This window comes from Salmo salar, chromosome ssa15, assembly GCF_905237065.1.
Source record: "Salmo salar chromosome ssa15, Ssal_v3.1, whole genome shotgun sequence".
Taxonomy (NCBI): Eukaryota; Metazoa; Chordata; class Actinopteri; order Salmoniformes; family Salmonidae; genus Salmo; species Salmo salar.
The window spans coordinates 105,963,841-105,982,893 of NC_059456.1; the positions used below are offsets into that span (position 1 = coordinate 105,963,841).

General features: G+C 49.9%; 1 protein-coding gene across 1 annotated transcript in view; it reads right to left on the bottom strand.

Annotated features, from left to right (window-relative positions):
- Nucleotides 1-19,053, bottom strand: part of LOC106572946 (IQ motif and SEC7 domain-containing protein 1) — a 203,699-nt gene that overhangs the window by 181,598 nt on the left and 3,048 nt on the right. Inside the window, exon 3 of the mRNA XM_045696518.1 lies at nt 16,939-18,391. Within this exon, the coding sequence (XP_045552474.1) occupies nt 16,939-17,648 (710 nt within the window). The 5' untranslated portion in view covers nt 17,649-18,391. The remainder of the gene's footprint in view (nt 1-16,938; nt 18,392-19,053) is intronic.

A 19,053-nucleotide genomic window follows, 5' to 3' on the forward strand; every position in this document is an offset into this window, starting at 1 on the left:
TCAGCCTAACCAACAGTTTGCCAGACAATTCAACATCAGCCTAGTCAACAGTTTGCCAGACAGTTCAACATCAGCCTAGTGAACAGTTTGCCAGACAATTCAACGTCAGCCTAACCAACAGTTTGCCAGACAATTCAACATCAGCCTAACCAACAGTTTGCCAGACAATTCAACGTCAGCCTAACCAACAGTTTGCCAGACAATTCAACGTCAGCCTAACCAACAGTTTGCCAGACAATTCAACGTCAGCCTAACCAACAGTTTGCCAGACAATTCAACGTCAGCCTAACCAACAGTTTGCCAGACAATTCAACATCAGCCTAACCAACAGTTTGCCAGACAATTCTCTGGGGTGCAAAGATGCTGTGTGTGACATCACTACAGTCCTGTTATTATAATCCAATCAGGTGACAGTAACAAGGCCAGTGTCCGCTGTACGGAACCAGATGAGAGCCAAACCAGAGCCTAGCAGCAGCCATAACGAGGTCCCAGTCCCAGTTTGTGGAATGTTAAACTATATGTAAGAAATGCAAACACTCAGATGACAGCCAGGTCCCAGTAGGAGTCATGATGAGAGGGTCACACTCCCACATTTTTACCATGTTTTATTAGGGAGATGAAATAAACCAGCAGAGGAGAGGAGAGGAGAGGCAACAAGAGACGCGGCAAGGAGATGAGAGGAGAGGAGAGCCGAGGAGAGCCAAGGAGATGAGAGGAGATGAGAGGAGAGCCAAGGAGATGAGAGGAGAGCCAAGGAGATGAGAGGAGAGCCAAGGAGATGAGAGGAGCTGAAGAGAGGAGAGCCGAGGAGAGGAGAGGCGAGGAGAGGAGAGGAGAGGAGAGCCGAGGAGATGAGAGGAGAGCCGAGGAGATGAGAGGAAAGCCGAGGAGAGGAGAGCTGAGGAGAGGAGAACCGAGGTGATGAGAGGAGAGTCGAGGAGATGAGAGGAGAGTCGAGGAGATGAGAGGAGAGTCGAGGAGATGAGAGGAGAGTCGAGGAGATGAGAGGAGAGCCGAGGAGAGGAGAGCTGAGGAGATGAGAGGGGAACCGAGAGAGAGAGCCGAGGAGATGAGAGGAGAGCCGAGGAGAGGAGAGCTGAGGAGAGGAGAGGGGAACCGAGGAGAGGAGAGCCGAGGTGATGAGAGGAGAGTCGAGGAGATGAGAGGAGAGTCGAGGAGATGAGAGGAGAGGAGAGGAGAGCTGAGGAGAGGAGAGGAGAGTCGAGGAGATGAGAGGAGAGTCGAGGAGATGAGAGCCGAGGAGAGGAGAGCCGAGGGTAGAGGAGAGTCGAGGAGATGAGAGGAGAGCCGAGGAGAGGAGAGCTGAGGAGAGGAGAGGGGAACCGAGGAGAGGAGAGCCGAGGTGATGAGAGGAGAGTCGAGAGATGAGAGGAGAGTCGAGGAGATGAGAGGAGAGGAGAGGAGAGGAGAGCCGAGGAGAGGAGAGGAGAGTCGAGGAGATGAGAGGAGAGCCGAGGAGAGGAGAGCCGAGGAGATGAGAGGAGAGCCGAGGAGATGAGAGGAGAGGAGAGCCGAGGAGAGGAGAGCCGAGGAGAGGAGAGGAGAGCCGAGGAGATGAGAGGAGAGCCGAGGAGATGAGAGGAGAGCCGAGGAGATGAGAGGAGAGCCGAGGAGACTGAGGAGAGAGAGTCGAGGAAGATGTGAGGAGAGTCGAGGAGATGAGAGGAGAGTCGATGAGAGGAGAGCTGAGGAGAGGAGAGGAGAGGAGAGCCGAGGAGAGGAGAGCCGAGGTGATGAGAGGAGAGGAGATGAGAGGAGAGCCGAGGAGATGAGAGGAGAGCCGAGGAGATGAGAGGAGAGCTGAGGAGATGAGAGGAGAGGATGAGAGGAGAGCCGAGGAGATGAGAGGAGAGTCGAGGAGATGAGAGGAGAGGATGAGAGGAGAGCCGAGGAGATGAGAGGAGAGTCGAGGAGATGAGAGGAGAGGATGAGAGGAGAGCCGAGCCGAGGAAATGAGAGGAGAGTCGAGAAGATGAGAGGAGAGCCGAGGAGATGAGAAGAGATGAGAGGAGAGGAGAGCCGAGGAGATGAGAGGAGATGAGAGGAGAGGAGATGAGAGGAGAGCCGAGAAGATGAGAGGAGAGCCGAGGAGATGAGAGGAGAGGAGATGAGAGGAGAGCCGAGGAGATGAGAGGAGAGTCGAGGAGATGAGAGGAGAGCCGAGGAGAGGAGAGTCGAGGAGATGAGAGCCGAGGAGAGGAGAGCCGAGGAGAGGAGAGGAGAACCGAGGAGAGGAGAGCCGAGGTGATGAGAGGAGAGTCGAGGAGATGAGAGGAGAGTAGAGGAGATGAGAGGAGAGCCGAGGAGAGGAGAGCCGAGGAGATGAGAGGAGAGCCGAGGAGATGAGAGGAGAGGAGAGGAGAGCCGAGGAGATGAGAGGAGAGCCGAGGAGATGAGAGGAGAGCCGAGGAGATGAGAGGAGAGCCGAGGAGATGAGAGGAGAGTCGAGGAGATGAGAGGAGAGCCGAGGAGATGAGAGGAGAGCCGAGAGAGGAGAGCCGAGGAGATGAGAGGAGATGAGAGGAGAGGAGAGCCGAGGAGATGAGAGGAGAGGAGAGGAGAGCTGAGGAGAGAGAGGAGAGTCGAGGAGATGAGAGGAGAGTCGAGGAGATGAGAGCCGAGAGAGGAGAGCCGAGGAGAGAGAGGAGAGTCGAGGAGATGAGAGCCGAGGAGAGGAGAGCCGAGGATGAGAGGAGAGCCGAGGAGATGAGAGGAGAGCCGAGGAGATGAGAGGAGAGTCGAGGAGATGAGAGGAGAGCCGAGGAGAGGAGAGCCGAGGAGATGAGAGGAGAGCCGAGGAGATGAGAGGAGAGGAGAGCCGAGGAGAGGAGAGCCGAGGAGAGGAGATGAGAGCCGAGGAGATGAGAGGAGAGCCGAGGAGATGAGAGGAGAGCCGAGGAGATGAGAGGAGAGCCGAGGAGATGAGAGGAGAGTCGAGGAGATGTGAGGAGAGTCGAGAGATGAGAGGAGAGTCGATGAGAGGAGAGCTGAGGAGAGGAGAGGAGAGCCGAGGAGAGGAGAGCCGAGGAGATGAGAGGAGAGGAGAGGAGAGGAGAGCCGAGGAGATGAGAGGAGAGCCGAGGAGATGAGAGGAGAGCTGAGGAGATGAGAGGAGAGGATGAGAGGAGAGCCGAGGAGATGAGAGGAGAGTCGAGGAGATGAGAGGAGAGGATGAGAGGAGAGCCGAGGAGATGAGAGGAGAGTCGAGGAGATGAGAGGAGAGGTGAGATGAGAGCCGAGCCGAGGAAATGAGAGGAGAGTCGAGGAGATGAGAGGAGAGCCGAGGAGAGGAGAGCCGAGGAGAGGAGAGCCGAGGAGATGAGAGGAGATGAGAGGAGAGGAGAGCCGAGGAGATGAGAGGAGATGAGAGGAGAGGAGATGAGAGGAGAGCCGAGAAGATGAGAGGAGAGCTGAGGAGAGGAGAGGAGAGGAGATGAGAGGAGAGCCGAGGAGATGAGAGGAGAGTCGAGGAGATGAGAGGAGAGCCGAGGAGAGGAGAGTCGAGGAGATGAGAGCCGAGGAGAGGAGAGCCGAGGAGAGGAGAGGAGAACCGAGGAGAGAGAGCCGAGGTGATGAGAGGAGAGTCGAGGAGATGAGAGGAGAGTCGAGAGATGAGAGGAGAGCCGAGGAGAGGAGAGACCGAGGAGATGAGAGGAGAGCCGAGGAGATGAGAGGAGAGAGATGAGAGGAGAGCCGAGGAGATGAGAGGAGAGCCGAGGAGATGAGAGGAGAGCCGAGGAGATGAGAGGAGAGCCGAGGAGATGAGAGGAGAGTCGAGAGATGAGAGGAGAGCCGAGGAGATGAGAGGAGAGCCGAGGAGAGGAGAGCCGAGGTGAGAGGAGAGCCGAGGAGATGAGAGGAGATGAGAGGAGAGGAGAGTCGAGGAGATGAGAGGAGAGGAGAGGAGAGCTGAGGAGAGGAGAGGAGAGTCGAGGAGATGAGAGGAGAGTCGAGGAGATGAGAGCCGAGGAGAGGAGAGCCGAGGAGAGGAGAGGAGAGTCGAGGAGATGAGAGCCGAGGAGAGGAGAGCCGAGAGAGATGAGAGGAGAGTCGAGGAGATGAGAGGAGAGTCGAGGAGATGAGAGGAGAGTCGAGGAGATGAGAGGAGAGCCGAGGAGAGGAGAGCCGAGGAGAAGAGAGGAGAGCCGAGGAGATGAGAGGAGAGGAGAGCCGAGGAGAGGAGAGCCGAGGAGAGGAGAGGAGAGCCGAGGAGATGAGAGGAGAGCCGAGGAGATGAGAGGAGAGCCGAGGAGATGAGAGGAGAGCCGAGGAGATGAGAGGAGAGTCGAGGAGATGTGAGGAGAGTCGAGGAGATGAGAGGAGAGCCGAGGAGATGAGAGGAGAGTCGAGGAGAGGAGAGCTGAGGAGAGGAGAGGAGAGCCGAGGAGAGGAGAGCTGAGGAGATGTGAGGAGAGTCGAGGAGATGAGAGGAGAGTCGATGAGAGGAGAGCTGAGGAGAGGAGAGGAGAGAGACCGAGGAGAGGAGAGCCGAGGTGATGAGAGGAGAGGAGATGAGAGGAGAGCCGAGGAGATGAGAGGAGAGCCGAGGAGATGAGAGGAGAGCTGAGGAGATGAGAGGAGAGGATGAGAGGAGAGCCGAGGAGATGAGAGGAGAGTCGAGGAGATGAGAGGAGAGGATGAGAGGAGAGCCGAGGAGATGAGAGGAGAGTCGAGGAGATGAGAGGAGAGGATGAGAGGAGAGCCGAGCGAAATGAGAGGAGAGTCGAGGAAGATGAGAGGAGAGCCGAGAGAGATGAGAGGAGAGGAGAGCCGAGGAGATGAGAGGAGATGAGAGGAGAGGAGATGAGAGGAGAGCCGAGAAGATGAGAGGAGAGCCGAGGAGATGAGAGGAGAGGAGATGAGAGGAGAGCCGAGGAGATGAGAGGAGAGTCGAGGAGAGGAGAGTCGAGGAGAGGAGAGCCGAGGAGAGGAGAGCCGAGAGAGGAGAGGAGAACCGAGGAGAGGAGAGCCGAGGTGATGAGAGGAGAGTCGAGGAGATGAGAGGAGAGTCGAGGAGATGAGAGGAGAGCCGAGGAGAGGAGAGCCGAGGAGATGAGAGGAGAGCCGAGGAGATGAGAGGAGAGGAGGAGAGCCGAGAGATGAGAGGAGAGCCGAGGAGATGAGAGGAGAGCCGAGGAGATGAGAGGAGAGCCGAGGAGATGAGAGGAGAGTCGAGGAGATGAGAGGAGAGCCGAGGAGATGAGAGGAGAGCCGAGGAGAGGAGAGCCGAGGAGATGAGAGGAGATGAGAGGAGAGGAGAGCCGAGGAGATGAGAGGAGAGGAGAGGAGAGCTGAGGAGAGGAGAGGAGAGTCGAGGAGATGAGAGGAGAGTCGAGGAGATGAGAGCCGAGGAGAGGAGAGCCGAGAGAGAGGAGAGGAGAGCCGAGGAGAGGAGAGCCGAGGTGATGAGAGAGTCGAGGAGATGAGAGGAGAGTCGAGGAGATGAGAGGAGAGTCGAGGAGATGAGAGGAGAGCCGAGGAGAGGAGAGCCGAGGAGATGAGAGGAGAGCCGAGGAGATGAGAGGAGAGGAGAGCCGAGGAGAGGAGAGCCGAGGAGAGGAGAGGAGAGCCGAGGAGATGAGAGGAGAGCCGAGGAGATGAGAGGAGAGCCGAGGAGATGAGAGGAGAGCCGAGGAGATGAGAGGAGAGTCGAGGAGATGTGAGGAGAGTCGAGGAGATGAGAGGAGAGTCGATGAGAGGAGAGCTGAGGAGAGGAGAGGAGAGCCGAGGAGAGGAGAGCCGAGGTGATGAGAGGAGAGCCGAGGAGATGAGAGGAGAGCCGAGGAGATGAGAGGAGAGCCGAGGAGATGAGAGGAGAGCTGAGGAGATGAGAGGAGAGGATGAGAGGAGAGCCGAGGAGATGAGAGGAGAGTCGAGGAGATGAGAGGAGAGGATGAGAGGAGAGCCGAGGAGATGAGAGGAGAGTCGAGGAGATGAGAGGAGAGGATGAGAGGAGAGCCGAGCCGAGGAAATGAGAGGAGAGTCGAGGAGATGAGAGGAGAGCCGAGGAGAGGAGAGCCGAGGAGAGGAGAGCCGAGGAGATGAGAGGAGATGAGAGGAGAGGAGAGCCGAGGAGATGAGAGGAGATGAGAGGAGAGGAGATGAGAGGAGAGCCGAGAAGATGAGAGGAGAGCTGAGGAGATGAGAGGAGAGGAGATGAGAGGAGAGCCGAGGAGATGAGAGGAGAGTCGAGGAGATGAGAGGAGAGCCGAGGAGAGGAGAGTCGAGGAGATGAGAGCCGAGGAGAGGAGAGCCGAGGAGAGGAGAGGAGAACCGAGGAGAGGAGAGCCGAGGTGATGAGAGGAGAGTCGAGGAGATGAGAGGAGAGTCGAGGAGATGAGAGGAGAGCCGAGGAGAGGAGAGCCGAGGAGATGAGAGGAGAGCCGAGGAGATGAGAGGAGAGGAGAGGAGAGCCGAGGAGATGAGAGGAGAGCCGAGGAGATGAGAGGAGAGCCGAGGAGATGAGAGGAGAGCCGAGGAGATGAGAGGAGAGCCGAGGAGATGAGAGGAGAGCCGAGGAGATGAGAGGAGAGCCGAGGAGAGGAGAGCCGAGGAGAGGAGAGCCGAGGAGATGAGAGGAGATGAGAGGAGAGGAGAGCCGAGGAGATGAGAGGAGAGGAGAGGAGAGCTGAGGAGAGGAGAGGAGAGTCGAGGAGATGAGAGGAGAGTCGAGGAGATGAGAGCCGAGGAGAGGAGAGCCGAGGAGAGGAGAGGAGAGTCGAGGAGATGAGAGCCGAGGAGAGGAGAGCCGAGGTGATGAGAGGAGAGTCGAGGAGATGAGAGGAGAGTCGAGGAGATGAGAGGAGAGTCGAGGAGATGAGAGGAGAGCCAAGGAGAGGAGAGCCGAGGAGATGAGAGGAGAGCCGAGGAGATGAGAGGAGAGGAGAGCCGAGGAGAGGAGAGCCGAGGAGAGGAGAGGAGAGCCGAGGAGATGAGAGGAGAGCCGAGGAGATGAGAGGAGAGCCGAGGAGATGAGAGGAGAGCCGAGGAGATGAGAGGAGAGTCGAGGAGATGTGAGGAGAGTCGAGGAGATGAGAGGAGAGTCGATGAGAGGAGAGCTGAGGAGAGGAGAGAGCCGAGGAGAGGAGAGCCGAGGTGATGAGAGGAGAGGAGATGAGAGGAGAGCCGAGGAGATGAGAGGAGAGCCGAGGAGATGAGAGGAGAGCTGAGGAGATGAGAGGAGAGGATGAGAGGAGAGCCGAGAGAGAGAGGAGAGCCGAGGAGATGAGAGGAGATGAGAGGAGAGGAGATGAGAGGAGAGCCGAGAAGATGAGAGGAGAGCTGAGGAGATGAGAGGAGAGGAGATGAGAGGAGAGCCGAGGAGATGAGAGGAGAGTCGAGGAGATGAGAGGAGAGCCGAGGAGAGGAGAGTCGAGGAGATGAGAGCCGAGGAGAGGAGAGCCGAGGAGAGGAGAGGAGAACCGAGGAGAGGAGAGCCGAGGTGATGAGAGGAGAGTCGAGGAGATGAGAGGAGAGTCGAGGAGATGAGAGGAGAGCCGAGGAGAGGAGAGCCGAGGAGATGAGAGGAGAGCCGAGGAGATGAGAGGAGAGGAGAGGAGAGCCGAGGAGATGAGAGGAGAGCCGAGGAGATGAGAGGAGAGCCGAGGAGATGAGAGGAGAGCCGAGGAGATGAGAGGAGAGTCGAGGAGATGAGAGGAGAGCCGAGGAGATGAGAGGAGAGCCGAGGAGAGGAGAGCCGAGGAGAGGAGAGGAGAGCCGAGGAGATGAGAGGAGATGAGAGGAGAGCCGAGGAGATGAGAGGAGATGAGAGGAGAGGAGATGAGAGGAGAGCCGAGAAGATGAGAGGAGAGCTGAGGAGATGAGAGGAGAGGAGATGAGAGGAGAGCCGAGGAGATGAGAGGAGAGTCGAGGAGATGAGAGGAGAGCCGAGGAGAGGAGAGTCGAGGAGATGAGAGCCGAGGAGAGGAGAGCCGAGGAGAGGAGAGGAGAACCGAGGAGAGGAGAGCCGAGGTGATGAGAGGAGAGTCGAGGAGATGAGAGGAGAGTCGAGGAGATGAGAGGAGAGCCGAGGAGAGGAGAGCCGAGGAGATGAGAGGAGAGCCGAGGAGATGAGAGGAGAGGAGAGGAGAGCCGAGGAGATGAGAGGAGAGCCGAGGAGATGAGAGGAGAGCCGAGGAGATGAGAGGAGATCCGAGGAGATGAGAGGAGAGTCGAGGAGATGAGAGGAGAGCCGAGGAGATGAGAGGAGAGTCGAGGAGATGAGAGGAGAGCCGAGGAGATGAGAGGAGAGTCGAGGAGATGAGAGGAGAGGAGAGCTGAGGAGAGGAGAGCCGAGGAGAGGAGAGCCGAGGTGATGAGAGGAGAGCTGAGGAGATGAGAGGAGAGGAGATGAGAGGAGAGCCGAGGAGATGAGAGGAGAGCCGAGGAGATGAGAGGAGAGCTGAGGAGATGAGAGGAGAGGATGAGAGGAGAGCCGAGGAAATGAGAGGAGAGTCGAGGAGATGAGAGGAGAGCTGAGGAGATGAGAGGAGAGGATGAGAGGAGAGCCGAGGAAATGAGAGGAGAGTCGAGGAGATGAGAGGAGAGCCGAGGAGAGGAGAGCCGAGGAGAGGAGAGCCGAGGAGATGAGAGGAGATGAGAGGAGAGGAGATGAGAGGAGATGAGAGGAGAGGAGATGAGAGGAGAGCTGAGGAGATGAGAGGAGAGGAGATGAGAGGAGAGCCGAGGAGATGAGAGGAGAGTCGAGGAGATGAGAGCCGAGGAGAGGAGAGGAGAGGAGAGGAGAGGAGAGCCGAGGAGAGGAGAGGAGAGCCGAGGAGAGGAGAGGAGAGGAGAGGAGAGGAGAGGAGAGGAGAGGAGAGGAGAGGAGAGGAGCACCCCTTCTATCTGAGAAAACAGAGGACATGTACAGAGGGTTCTTCCTCTCTGAGAAGTGGGAGTGTATTTCAATTGCAGCAAATGACCTCTCCTTGTCTTCCTCATCTCCATGTAACACACATAAGCCAACCAACAGCAGTACGTACCCAACCTCCACCAGCAGAGGACATCACATAGCCTACATCTCTCTAGTGGCTAACCATCACCCCTTACAACAATCAACCATGACAGACCGTGTCTGTTCCAGACTTTTAATCATGTCTTATTGGTTAGTTAGTAGAACAAGTGCTTGAGAACCTTTTTCAGCAGTGAACTGGAGTTTATAGCCCAAAGGAACGATAATGGGGGTGGCAGGTAGCCTAGCTGTTAGAGCGTTGGACCAGTAACCGAATAGTCGCTGGTTTGAATCCCCGAGCCAACAAGGTGAGAGAGAAAGAAAACATATGTCAATGTGCCCTTGAGCAAGGCACTTAACCATAGTTGCTCTGGATAAGAGTGTCTGATAAATGACTAAAATGTAATGACCAGTCTTCTGACAGGAAACATACCTGTGTACACAGTACTTCAAAAAATATATAACATCGTGATATATCACAATATTTTTTGACGATTTTACGGTATTTTATGTTTTGGAATAATACAAGTTCTAGGTATGTTTTATGAGTAGTTCATGACCCTAGGGTGGCAACACATACCTGTAACATGATAAGTGATATGGGCAAAACATCTAGGCCTAGATAATTGGAAATTGTTGGAATCATAAAAATAGAATGATTATTCAAATTCATAGTTGAATACATTGTTGTTTGACATGACAACGAATTCATAAACCAGGGAGGAATTATTGACAGGGTAGGAACCAAAGTGTGTTAGTCAGTGTTTCTAGGGGACCCTATTTTGATGTTACGTTACCTCATATAGTCAGCTATCTGATATATACATGATTGGCCTGTTCCTTTCTGATTTAGAAAATACCGTTGCACAAACAACATGGTGATCTAGGCGTACAACAGCACTGGTACCAGGCTGTAATGTCTACTTCCAGCTCTCAAACACCTAGATCCCCATGAAAGCAGCTCACTCTCCAGATCCCAATCACCTGAATTCTAATCACCTGTTCACACACCTGTATGTCATTATCACACACTATTTAGTTCAGTTCTTTGCACCGCATCATTGTGAAGTATTGTTTGTTTTGTGACACTTCAATTTGGAGCGCTGTTGCCTATTCCCTGCCTGTACCTTAGCCAATCAGATTTCCTGTTATCTACCTATTTCCTGATCTCCCGGACTACGTTACTAGCCTTTTCCCTGCCTGTACTGTTGTCTTGTTGGACCCCCTGTGTATGACCTTCTGCCTGCCCCTGGACCCAGCTACCTGCCTCTTCCTGTGGTCCTTTGCAAATAAACACCAGCTGCGCCCTGCTCTTGAAACCCGCTCTCTGTCTCCCATCGTGTTCATTACACAAGGCTGTATAGCTAGCTACGTTTGCTCTGACTAGGGTTGAATGGTGGGAACCCGATTATCGAGATTTATTGACCAAAACCACTCCCTTTTTTCTGCATAAATAACTGTGAGAAACCAATAAATTATTATAAATAATTTATATGAACAGCATGGCGTGAAATGGAACTGTTAAATGATATATGTCTAAATCTGTCTTCTCTACGGCCTCTGCATGATGAATCGTCAACGCTCAAGGTGGGGACAGACAGCCCATCTCAGACAGACAGCCCATCTCAGACTGACTGTCCATCTCAGACTGACAGTCCATCACAGACTGACAGTCCATCTCAGACTGACAGTCCATCTCAGACAGACAGCCCATCTCAGACAGACAGTCCATCTCAGACAGACAGTCCATCTCAGACTGGCAGTCCATCACAGACTGACAGCCCATCTCAGACTGGCAGTCCATCACAGACTGACAGTCCATCTCAGACTGACAGTCCATCTCAGACAGACAGCCCATCTCAGACAGACAGTCCATCTCAGACAGACAGTCCATCTCAGACTGGCAGTCCATCCCAGACTGACAGCCCATCTCAGACTGGCAGTCCATCTCAGACTGACAGCCCATCTCAGACTGACAGCCCATCTCAGACTGGCAGTCCATCTCAGACTGACAGCCCATCTCAGACTGACAGCCCATCTCAGACAGACAGTCCATCTCAGACTGACAGCCCATCTCAGACTGACAGCCCATCACAGACTGGCAGTCCATCTCAGACTGACAGCCCATCTCAGACAGACAGTCCATCTCAGACTGACAGTCCATCTCAGACTGGCAGTCCATCTCAGACTGACAGTCCATCACAGACTGGCAGTCCATCTCAGACTGACAGCCCATCTCAGACTGGCAGTACATCTCAGTTCACAATGCATGTGGATTTACAGTATCATCTCATCATGGGAACTTGTTTTCTTATGACAGGTTGGCCTACATTACCTCCCTTATCTTACCTCATTTGCACACACTGTATATAGACTTTTTCTACTGTATTATTGACTGTATGTTTTGTTTATTCCATGTGTAACTCTGTGTCGTTGTATGTGTCGAACTGCTTTGCTTTATTCTTGGCCAGGTCGCAGTTGTAAATGAGAACTTGTTCTCCACTAGCCTACCTGGTTAAATAAAGGTGAAATAAAACAATTAAAAAATAAACATTTTGTTGCAGCGTAGTCTCTGCTACAATAAAGACTGAACGGCGTCTAATTTACCATCTCCATCTGGCTTTCGGGGGTCACCTTGTTGTTTTTTAATTGTAAATATATATATGTTTTTATTGCAGCTGCAGAGATTAAAAACAGTCTATCACTCGAATATCGTTGCTTTAAATCAGTCCACGCGTGAGCACTCTGTCACAGTCCTTCTCTCTGTCCATCAATTCCATTCAAATTGCATCCAAAAAATAGATCATCCTGTTCTAGATTGAAATATAGCCCTAGACAGTTGAAGTCGAAAGTTTACATACATATTAGGTTGGAGTGATTAAAACTCGTTTTTCAACCACTCCACAAATTTCTTGTTAACAAACTATTGTTTTGGCAAGTCGGTTAGGACATCTAGTTTGTGCATGACACAAGTAATTTTTTCAACAATTGTTTACAGACAGATTATTTCACTTATAATTCACTGTATCGCAATTCCATTGGGTCTGAAGTTTACAGTGCCTTCAGAAAGTATTCGGCCCCCTTGAACTTTTCGACCTTTTGCCACATTTCAGGCTTCAAACATAAAGATATAAAACTGTAATTTTTTGTGAAGAATCAACAACAAGTGGGACACAATCATGAAGTGGAACGAAATTTATTGGATATTTCAAACATTTTTAACAAATAAAAAACTGAAAAATTGGGCGTGCAAAATTATTCAGCCCCCTTAAGTTAATACTTTGTAGCACCACCTTTTGCTGCGATTACAGCTGTAAGTCGCTTGGGGTATGTCTCTATCAGTTTTGCACATCGAGAGACTGAAATTTTTGCCCATTCCTCCTTGCAAAACAGCTCGAGCTCAGTGAGGTTGGATGGAGAGCGTTTGTGAACAGCAGTTTTCAGTTCTTTCCACAGATTCTCGATTGGATTCGGGTCTGGACTTTGACTTGGCCATTCTAACACCTGGATATGTTTATTTGTGAACCATTCCATTGTAGATTTTGCTTTATGTTTTGGATCATTGTCTTGTTGGAAGACAAATCTCCGTCCCAGTCTCAGGTCTTTTGCAGACTCCATCAGGTTTTCTTCCAGAATGGTCCTGTATTTGGCTCCATCCATCTTCCCATCAATTTTAACCATCTTCCCTGCCCCTGCTGAAGAAAAACAGGCACAAACCATGATGCTGCCACCACCATGTTTGACAGTGGGGATGGTGTGTTCAGGGTGATGAGCTGTGTTGCTTTTACACCAAACATAACGTTTTGCATTGTTGCCAAAAAGTTCGATTTTGGTTTCATCTGACCAGAGCACCTTCTTCCACATGTTTGGTGTGTCTCCCAGGTGGCTAGTGGCAAACTTTAAACGACAATTTTTATGGATATCTTTAAGAAATGGCTTTCTTCTTGCCTCTCTTCCATAAAGGCCAGATTTGTGCAGTATACGACTGATTGTTGTCCAATGGACAGAGTCTCCCACCTCAGCTGTAGATCTCTGCAGTTCATCCAGAGTGATCATTGGCCTCTTGGCTGCATCTCTGATCAGTTTTCTCCTTGTATGAGCTGAAAGTTTACAGGGACGGCCGGGTCTTCGTAGATTTGCAGTGGTCTGATACTCCTTCCATTTCAATATTATCGCTTGCACAGTGCTCCTTGGGATGTTTAAAGCTTGGGAAATCTTTTTGTATCCAAATCCGGCTTTAAACTTCTCCACAACAGTATCTCGGACCTGCCTGGTGTGTTCCTTGTTCTTCATGATGCTCTCTGCGCTTTAAACGGACCTCTGAGACTATCACAGAGCAGGTGCATTTATACGGAGACTTGATTACACACAGGTGGATTCTATTTATCATCATTAGTCATTTAGGTCAACATTGGATCATTCAGAGATCCTCACTGAACTTCTGGAGAGAGTTTGCTGCATTGAAAGTAAAGGGGCTGAATCATTTTGCTTGGCCAATTTTTCCGTTTTTTATTTGTTAAAAAAGTTTGAAATATCCAATAAATTTCGTTCCACTTCATGATTGTGTCCCACTTGTTGTTGATTCTTCACAAAAAATTACAGTTTTATATCTTTATGTTTGAAGCCTGAAATGTGGCAAAAGGTCAAAAAGTTCAAGGGGGCCAAATACTTTCGCAAGGCACTGTACATACACTAAGTTGACTGTGCTTTTAAACAGCTTGTAAAATTCCAGACAAAATATGTCATGGCTTTAGAAGCTTCTGATAGGCTAATTGACATCATTTGAGTCAATTGGAGGTGTGCCTGTGTATTTCAAGGCCTACCATCAAACTCAGTGCCTCTTTGCTTGGCATCATGGGAAAATCAAAAGAAATCATCCAAGACCTCAGAATTTTTTTTTAGACCTCCACAAGTCTGGTTCATTCTTGGGAGTAATGTCCAAACGCCTGAAGGTACCACGTTCATCTGTACAAACAATAGAACGCAAGTATAACACCATGGGACCACGCATCCGTCATACCGCTCAGGAAGGAGACGCGTTCTGTCTCCTAGAGACGAACCTACTTTGGTGCGAAAAGTGCAAATCAGTCCCAGAACAACAGAAATGGACCTAGTGAAGATGCTGGAGGAAACAGGTACAAAAGTATCTATATCCACAGTAAAACGAGTCCTATATCGACATAACCTGAAAGGAAGGAAGGAAGGAAGGAAGGAAGGAAGGAAGGAAGGAAGGAAGGAAGGAAGGAAGGAAGGAAGGAAGGAAGGAAGGAAGGAAGGAAGGAAGGAAGGAAGGAAGAAGCCACTTCTCCAAAACCGACATAAAAAATCCCGACTATGGTTTACAACTGCACATGGGGACAAAGATCGTACTTTTGGTAGAAAGAGAACTGTTTGGCCATAATGACCATCGTTATGTTTGAAGGAAAAAGGGGGAGGCTTGCAAGCCGAAGAACACCATCCCAACCGTGAAGCACGGGGGTGGCAGCATCATGTTGTGGGGGTGCCTTGCTGCTGGAGGGACTGGTGCACTTCACAAAATAGATGGAATCATGAGGTAGGAAAATTATGTGGATATATTGAAGTAACATCTCAAGACATCATTCAGGAAGTTAAAGCTTGGTCGCAAATGGGTCTTCCAAATGGACAATGACCCCAAGCATACTTCCAAAGTTGTGGCAAAATGGCTTAAGGACAACAAAGTCAAGGTATTAGAGTGGCCATCACAAAGCCCTGACCTCAATCCCATAGAAAATTTGTGGGCAGAACTGAAAAAGCGTGTGCGAGCAAGGACGCCTACAAACCTGACTCAGTTACACCAGCTCTGTCAGGAGGAATGGGCCAAAATTCACACAATTTATTGTGAGAAGCTTGTGGAAGGCTACCCGAAACGTTTGACCCAAGTTAAACCATCTAAAGGCAATGCTACCAAATACTAATTGAGTGTATGTAAACTTCTGACCCACTGGGAATGTGATGAAATAAATAAAAGCTGAAATAAATAATTCTCTCTACTATTATTCTGACATTTCACATTCTTAAAATAAAGTGGTGATCCTAACTTACCTAAGACAGGGAATTTTTACTAGGATTAAAAGTCAGGAATTGTGAAAGACTGTATTTGGCTAAAGTGTATCTAAACTTCTGACTTCAACTGTATATAGATAATCCTAGCTTACCTCTTTCAGGTAATATATTCAATGCAGTATTAGCCTCATATTTAGTTAATTAACAATGTGTTATGCATAACAAGCTTCTAACTTATATCCTCTATCTCTTGCGCAATACCCAAAGCACCTGTGCTCCGCTGGCCTCTCCTTAAAAAACGTTCCTTAGCTCTTGGAGTCCCATGCAGGAAAATCGAGACTAGAATAGCTTGCTGGAGATTGTTTTTTTTTTTCTTGCATTTCTTATACCAATAGACTATTAGAAGAAGTAAGCAAGCTCTTGTTTGCTGAATGTTAAATACAGCAGTCAATAGAAATGATGAGTAGTTTGAAAGAAGAGTGAACTTGGCGATGGCGGTATGGCTATAGTACTTAGTTATTCAGACCCATAACTATTACATCTTCGTGAAGAGAAGTGAAAGCCAGCAGCCTGGATGTCATTAGTTAAGGACAACGAAAGATAAGGACAACGAAACGTATTTCATGTAACTGTGGAAAGTGAGGAAGGAATGAAGCAACAATAGAGAAAGAGGAGGTAGGCTAATAACATTAGGGGAGATGTTATGAAAGGTATATACGTGTCAGCCTACTAATTATACAAATAGGACCTATTATATATAAAAAATGTAAATCAAATTCGCTAGCCTATACTTTTTGACTTTGTAGGCCGCATGTGCTGCACCAAAATCCCATGATCTCCACCTGCTTTACCATGATTTGAACCATGTGCCTAATTCCAGTCCATATAATACAGTATAATACAATATAGTACAGTAATACAGTATAATACAATACAGTATAATACAATACAGTATAATACAGTTCACACTCCAAAAGATTAGCCTACTGGAGCTAGTTTAATGTGTTTACCCCAGAGAGCATATAGCTAGCTACAGTATGTATTGGATAACAGCACAATCATTTAGTTTTTTTTGGGGGGGGCTTGGACTCATTAAATGTATTAAATATATGTCTCATCAGGCTCAGGTAGCTTCAGGTTTGAATGTTCTATCAAAGCTCTAATCCAATCCCGAAAGTGGCCTATTTATATATTTCATAATGCTTTTGAATGACACTTCCAGTTTTGGCAGGAAATACCGAGTTACCCGGGAGAAAAGTGATTTATTCTCAGGATGGAACATTTGTAAAATACCGTGATTTTTATTTTATTTATTAAACTCTGGCTCCAAGTCTTACCGCAGCATTGTTGTTACCAACCTCTTGTTGCATCTATCTGATCACTGCAGACTGAAGAGTGAACAGCAAGAAGCTGTTCGCGACTCAAATCTCCTTGATTTTACAAAGGGTTAGATGTCACATTTAACAAACCAAACATTGAAATACAGTTATAGAAGGTAAAGTAAAAAACACAAAACCGGTCCGTGTATCAATACCTGTTTACAGTAAAATACGGTGTACCGTCCAGCCCGTTTTGTCAGGTAGCTTGAAACACCATGCTAACTGTTTAGCAGTGGAGTCTGTGCTCTTAAAGGTAACACACACACACACACACACACTGAAAGGTAAACGTAATGACTTACTGTCTGTGGTCTAAAAGGTAACAGACACACACACACACACACACACACACACACACACACACACACACACACACACACACACACACACACACACACACACACACACACACACACACACACACACATGAAAGGTAAACGTAATGACTTACTGTCTGTGGTCTAAAAGGTAACAGACACACACACACACACACACACACACACACACACACACACACACACACACACACACACACACTGAAAGTTAAACGTAATGACTTACTGTCTGTGGCTGTGTGGGTGGCTGGTGGGGTTTCCCAAGGTGGAACTATTAAGTCTCTCTGTCCTCTCTTTCTCCATCCTGTTCAATCTCTCCTTCTCCATCTCCACGAAGCTGGTCCCTGTCCCGGTCGAGATGGTCCGCGTCAGACGCATGTGGGGTGTCCGTTTAGGGGTCTGTGGGGTACGGGGGGTCTGGGTGGTGACGGGGGTTTGTTTGGGGGTTTGGGGTGTACGGTGTGGGGTCTTGGGGGTTTGAGGGGTGTGTTTATCCCATACAGGTACCGTGGGTACGGGGGCCGGTACGGCTGTAGTGTTGGTACTGGTACTGTAATAAGACTGGGTCTGAACCGGGCGGACTGGTACGGAGGGTATGGCTGTAGTGTTGGTTCTGGTACTACTATAGGACTGGGACTGAACCGGGCGGACTTGTACGGAGGGTATGGCTGTGTGGCTAGTTTTGTTGGCGGGTTGCGGCGGGGGGCAGGGTGGCGGTGGGGGTTGAGGGGGTAAAGGTCGCTGGTGGTCTAGCCGTAGGTCTTTATTCTCCTGGGCCAGTCGGTCTAACTGGACCTCTAGCTCATCAATACGGTGCCTCTGGGTGTCCAAGAGCTTCTGCTGGTTCTCTATGATGTTGTTGAGCTCCAGGAGGTACTCCACGGCCCGGTTAGTGCTCTCTGGGCTGCCCTGGCCGTGACCCTGACTAGCATCCATGCTGCCGGTCTGGTCCTGGTCTCAGTAATCTCACAGGTGATAGGCTAACAGGCTAACAAAGGGACCAGTCCTGAGCTGTGATAGGCTAACAGGCTAACGAAGGGACCAGTCCTGAGCTGTGATAGGCCAACAGGCTATTGAAGGGACAAGTCCTGAGCTGTGATAGGCTAACTGGCTATTGAAGGGACAAGTCCTGAGCTGTGATAGGCTAACAAGCTAACAAAGGGACCGGTCCTGAGCTGTGATAGGCTAACAAGCTAACAAAGGGACCAGTCCTGAGCTGTGATAGGCTAACTGGCTATTGAAGGGACAAGTCCTGAGCTGTGATAGGCTAACTGCTATGCCCTCCCCCCCACCAGAAGAAAGTGGGGGGGAGAGGGGTGACTTTAAAAAGATCCCTCTAGAGGATCACAACGTTATAGTTCCTGGTTTTGCCCTGCCAGAGACGTCGGCTGGCGCCTCGAACATCTGGTTGGTCCAATCAGGTCAGGTGATCTTGAAGGGGTCAGAGTCCCATCTTCTGAAATCATATAACACAACGTCACCAAGTCAAATAGTCTTCCTATAATAGTCTGTTATTTCCAAAGAAGAAGAAGAAGAAGAAGAACAGGGGCCCTTATCGAAAAGGACAGACAGGAAGAACATGTTCCGTGGAAGAAAAGTAAAGGGGTCCAACTCTTTCACTTGGTCATCCCTGGTCCCCTTTGAACACTTCTTGAATAGGGTCATCTTGGAATCTGTATCTATTCAAAAAGAAGAAAGGAAAAAATGAACATGACGGTTTTGTCTGTTCTGTCACTGATCAGCAGATAAATGAGGATTTCTCTGTCTTATCTTTAAATGAGAGATCCTTGAGCACATGCTCAAGAAGTTATATTATTATATGACAGTTTATCTCACAAACAAACAGGTCAACAAGGATCCACTGTTGTTTTTTTTTTTTTTTGTAATCTGGTGAGTCATTCCTCATGGAAAAGAGTTCCAGGAGATCTCCCTTCTCTGTGTTATCCATTCCAAGGAAATGGCAACAATAACAAAAAGACAGGAGGAGTTTGATACCAAAAAGACAAATAGTGTGTTTGGAGTGTCTACTCTGGGTGAATGTGTGGAGTTCTAAATTCTGTTTTACCTTTTGTCTCTGTCTCTGTACATGTTCCCTCCTTTTTGAGTCATAGATGCCTGTCTCTCTCTTTCTGTTTCTCTTTCTCTCTCTTTGTCTCACACCCCCCCCCCTTCTCTCTGTCTCTCCATCTGCTCTGTCTCTCCCTCTCTCTGTCTCTCCCTCTCTCTGTCTCTCCCTCTCTCTCGTCTCTCCCTCTTTCTCTCTTGTCTCTCCCTCTCTCTCTCTCTGTCCTTCTGCATCTGAGGCTGAAACTACTGTAAGCTTGTTCTAACCAGTAAAATT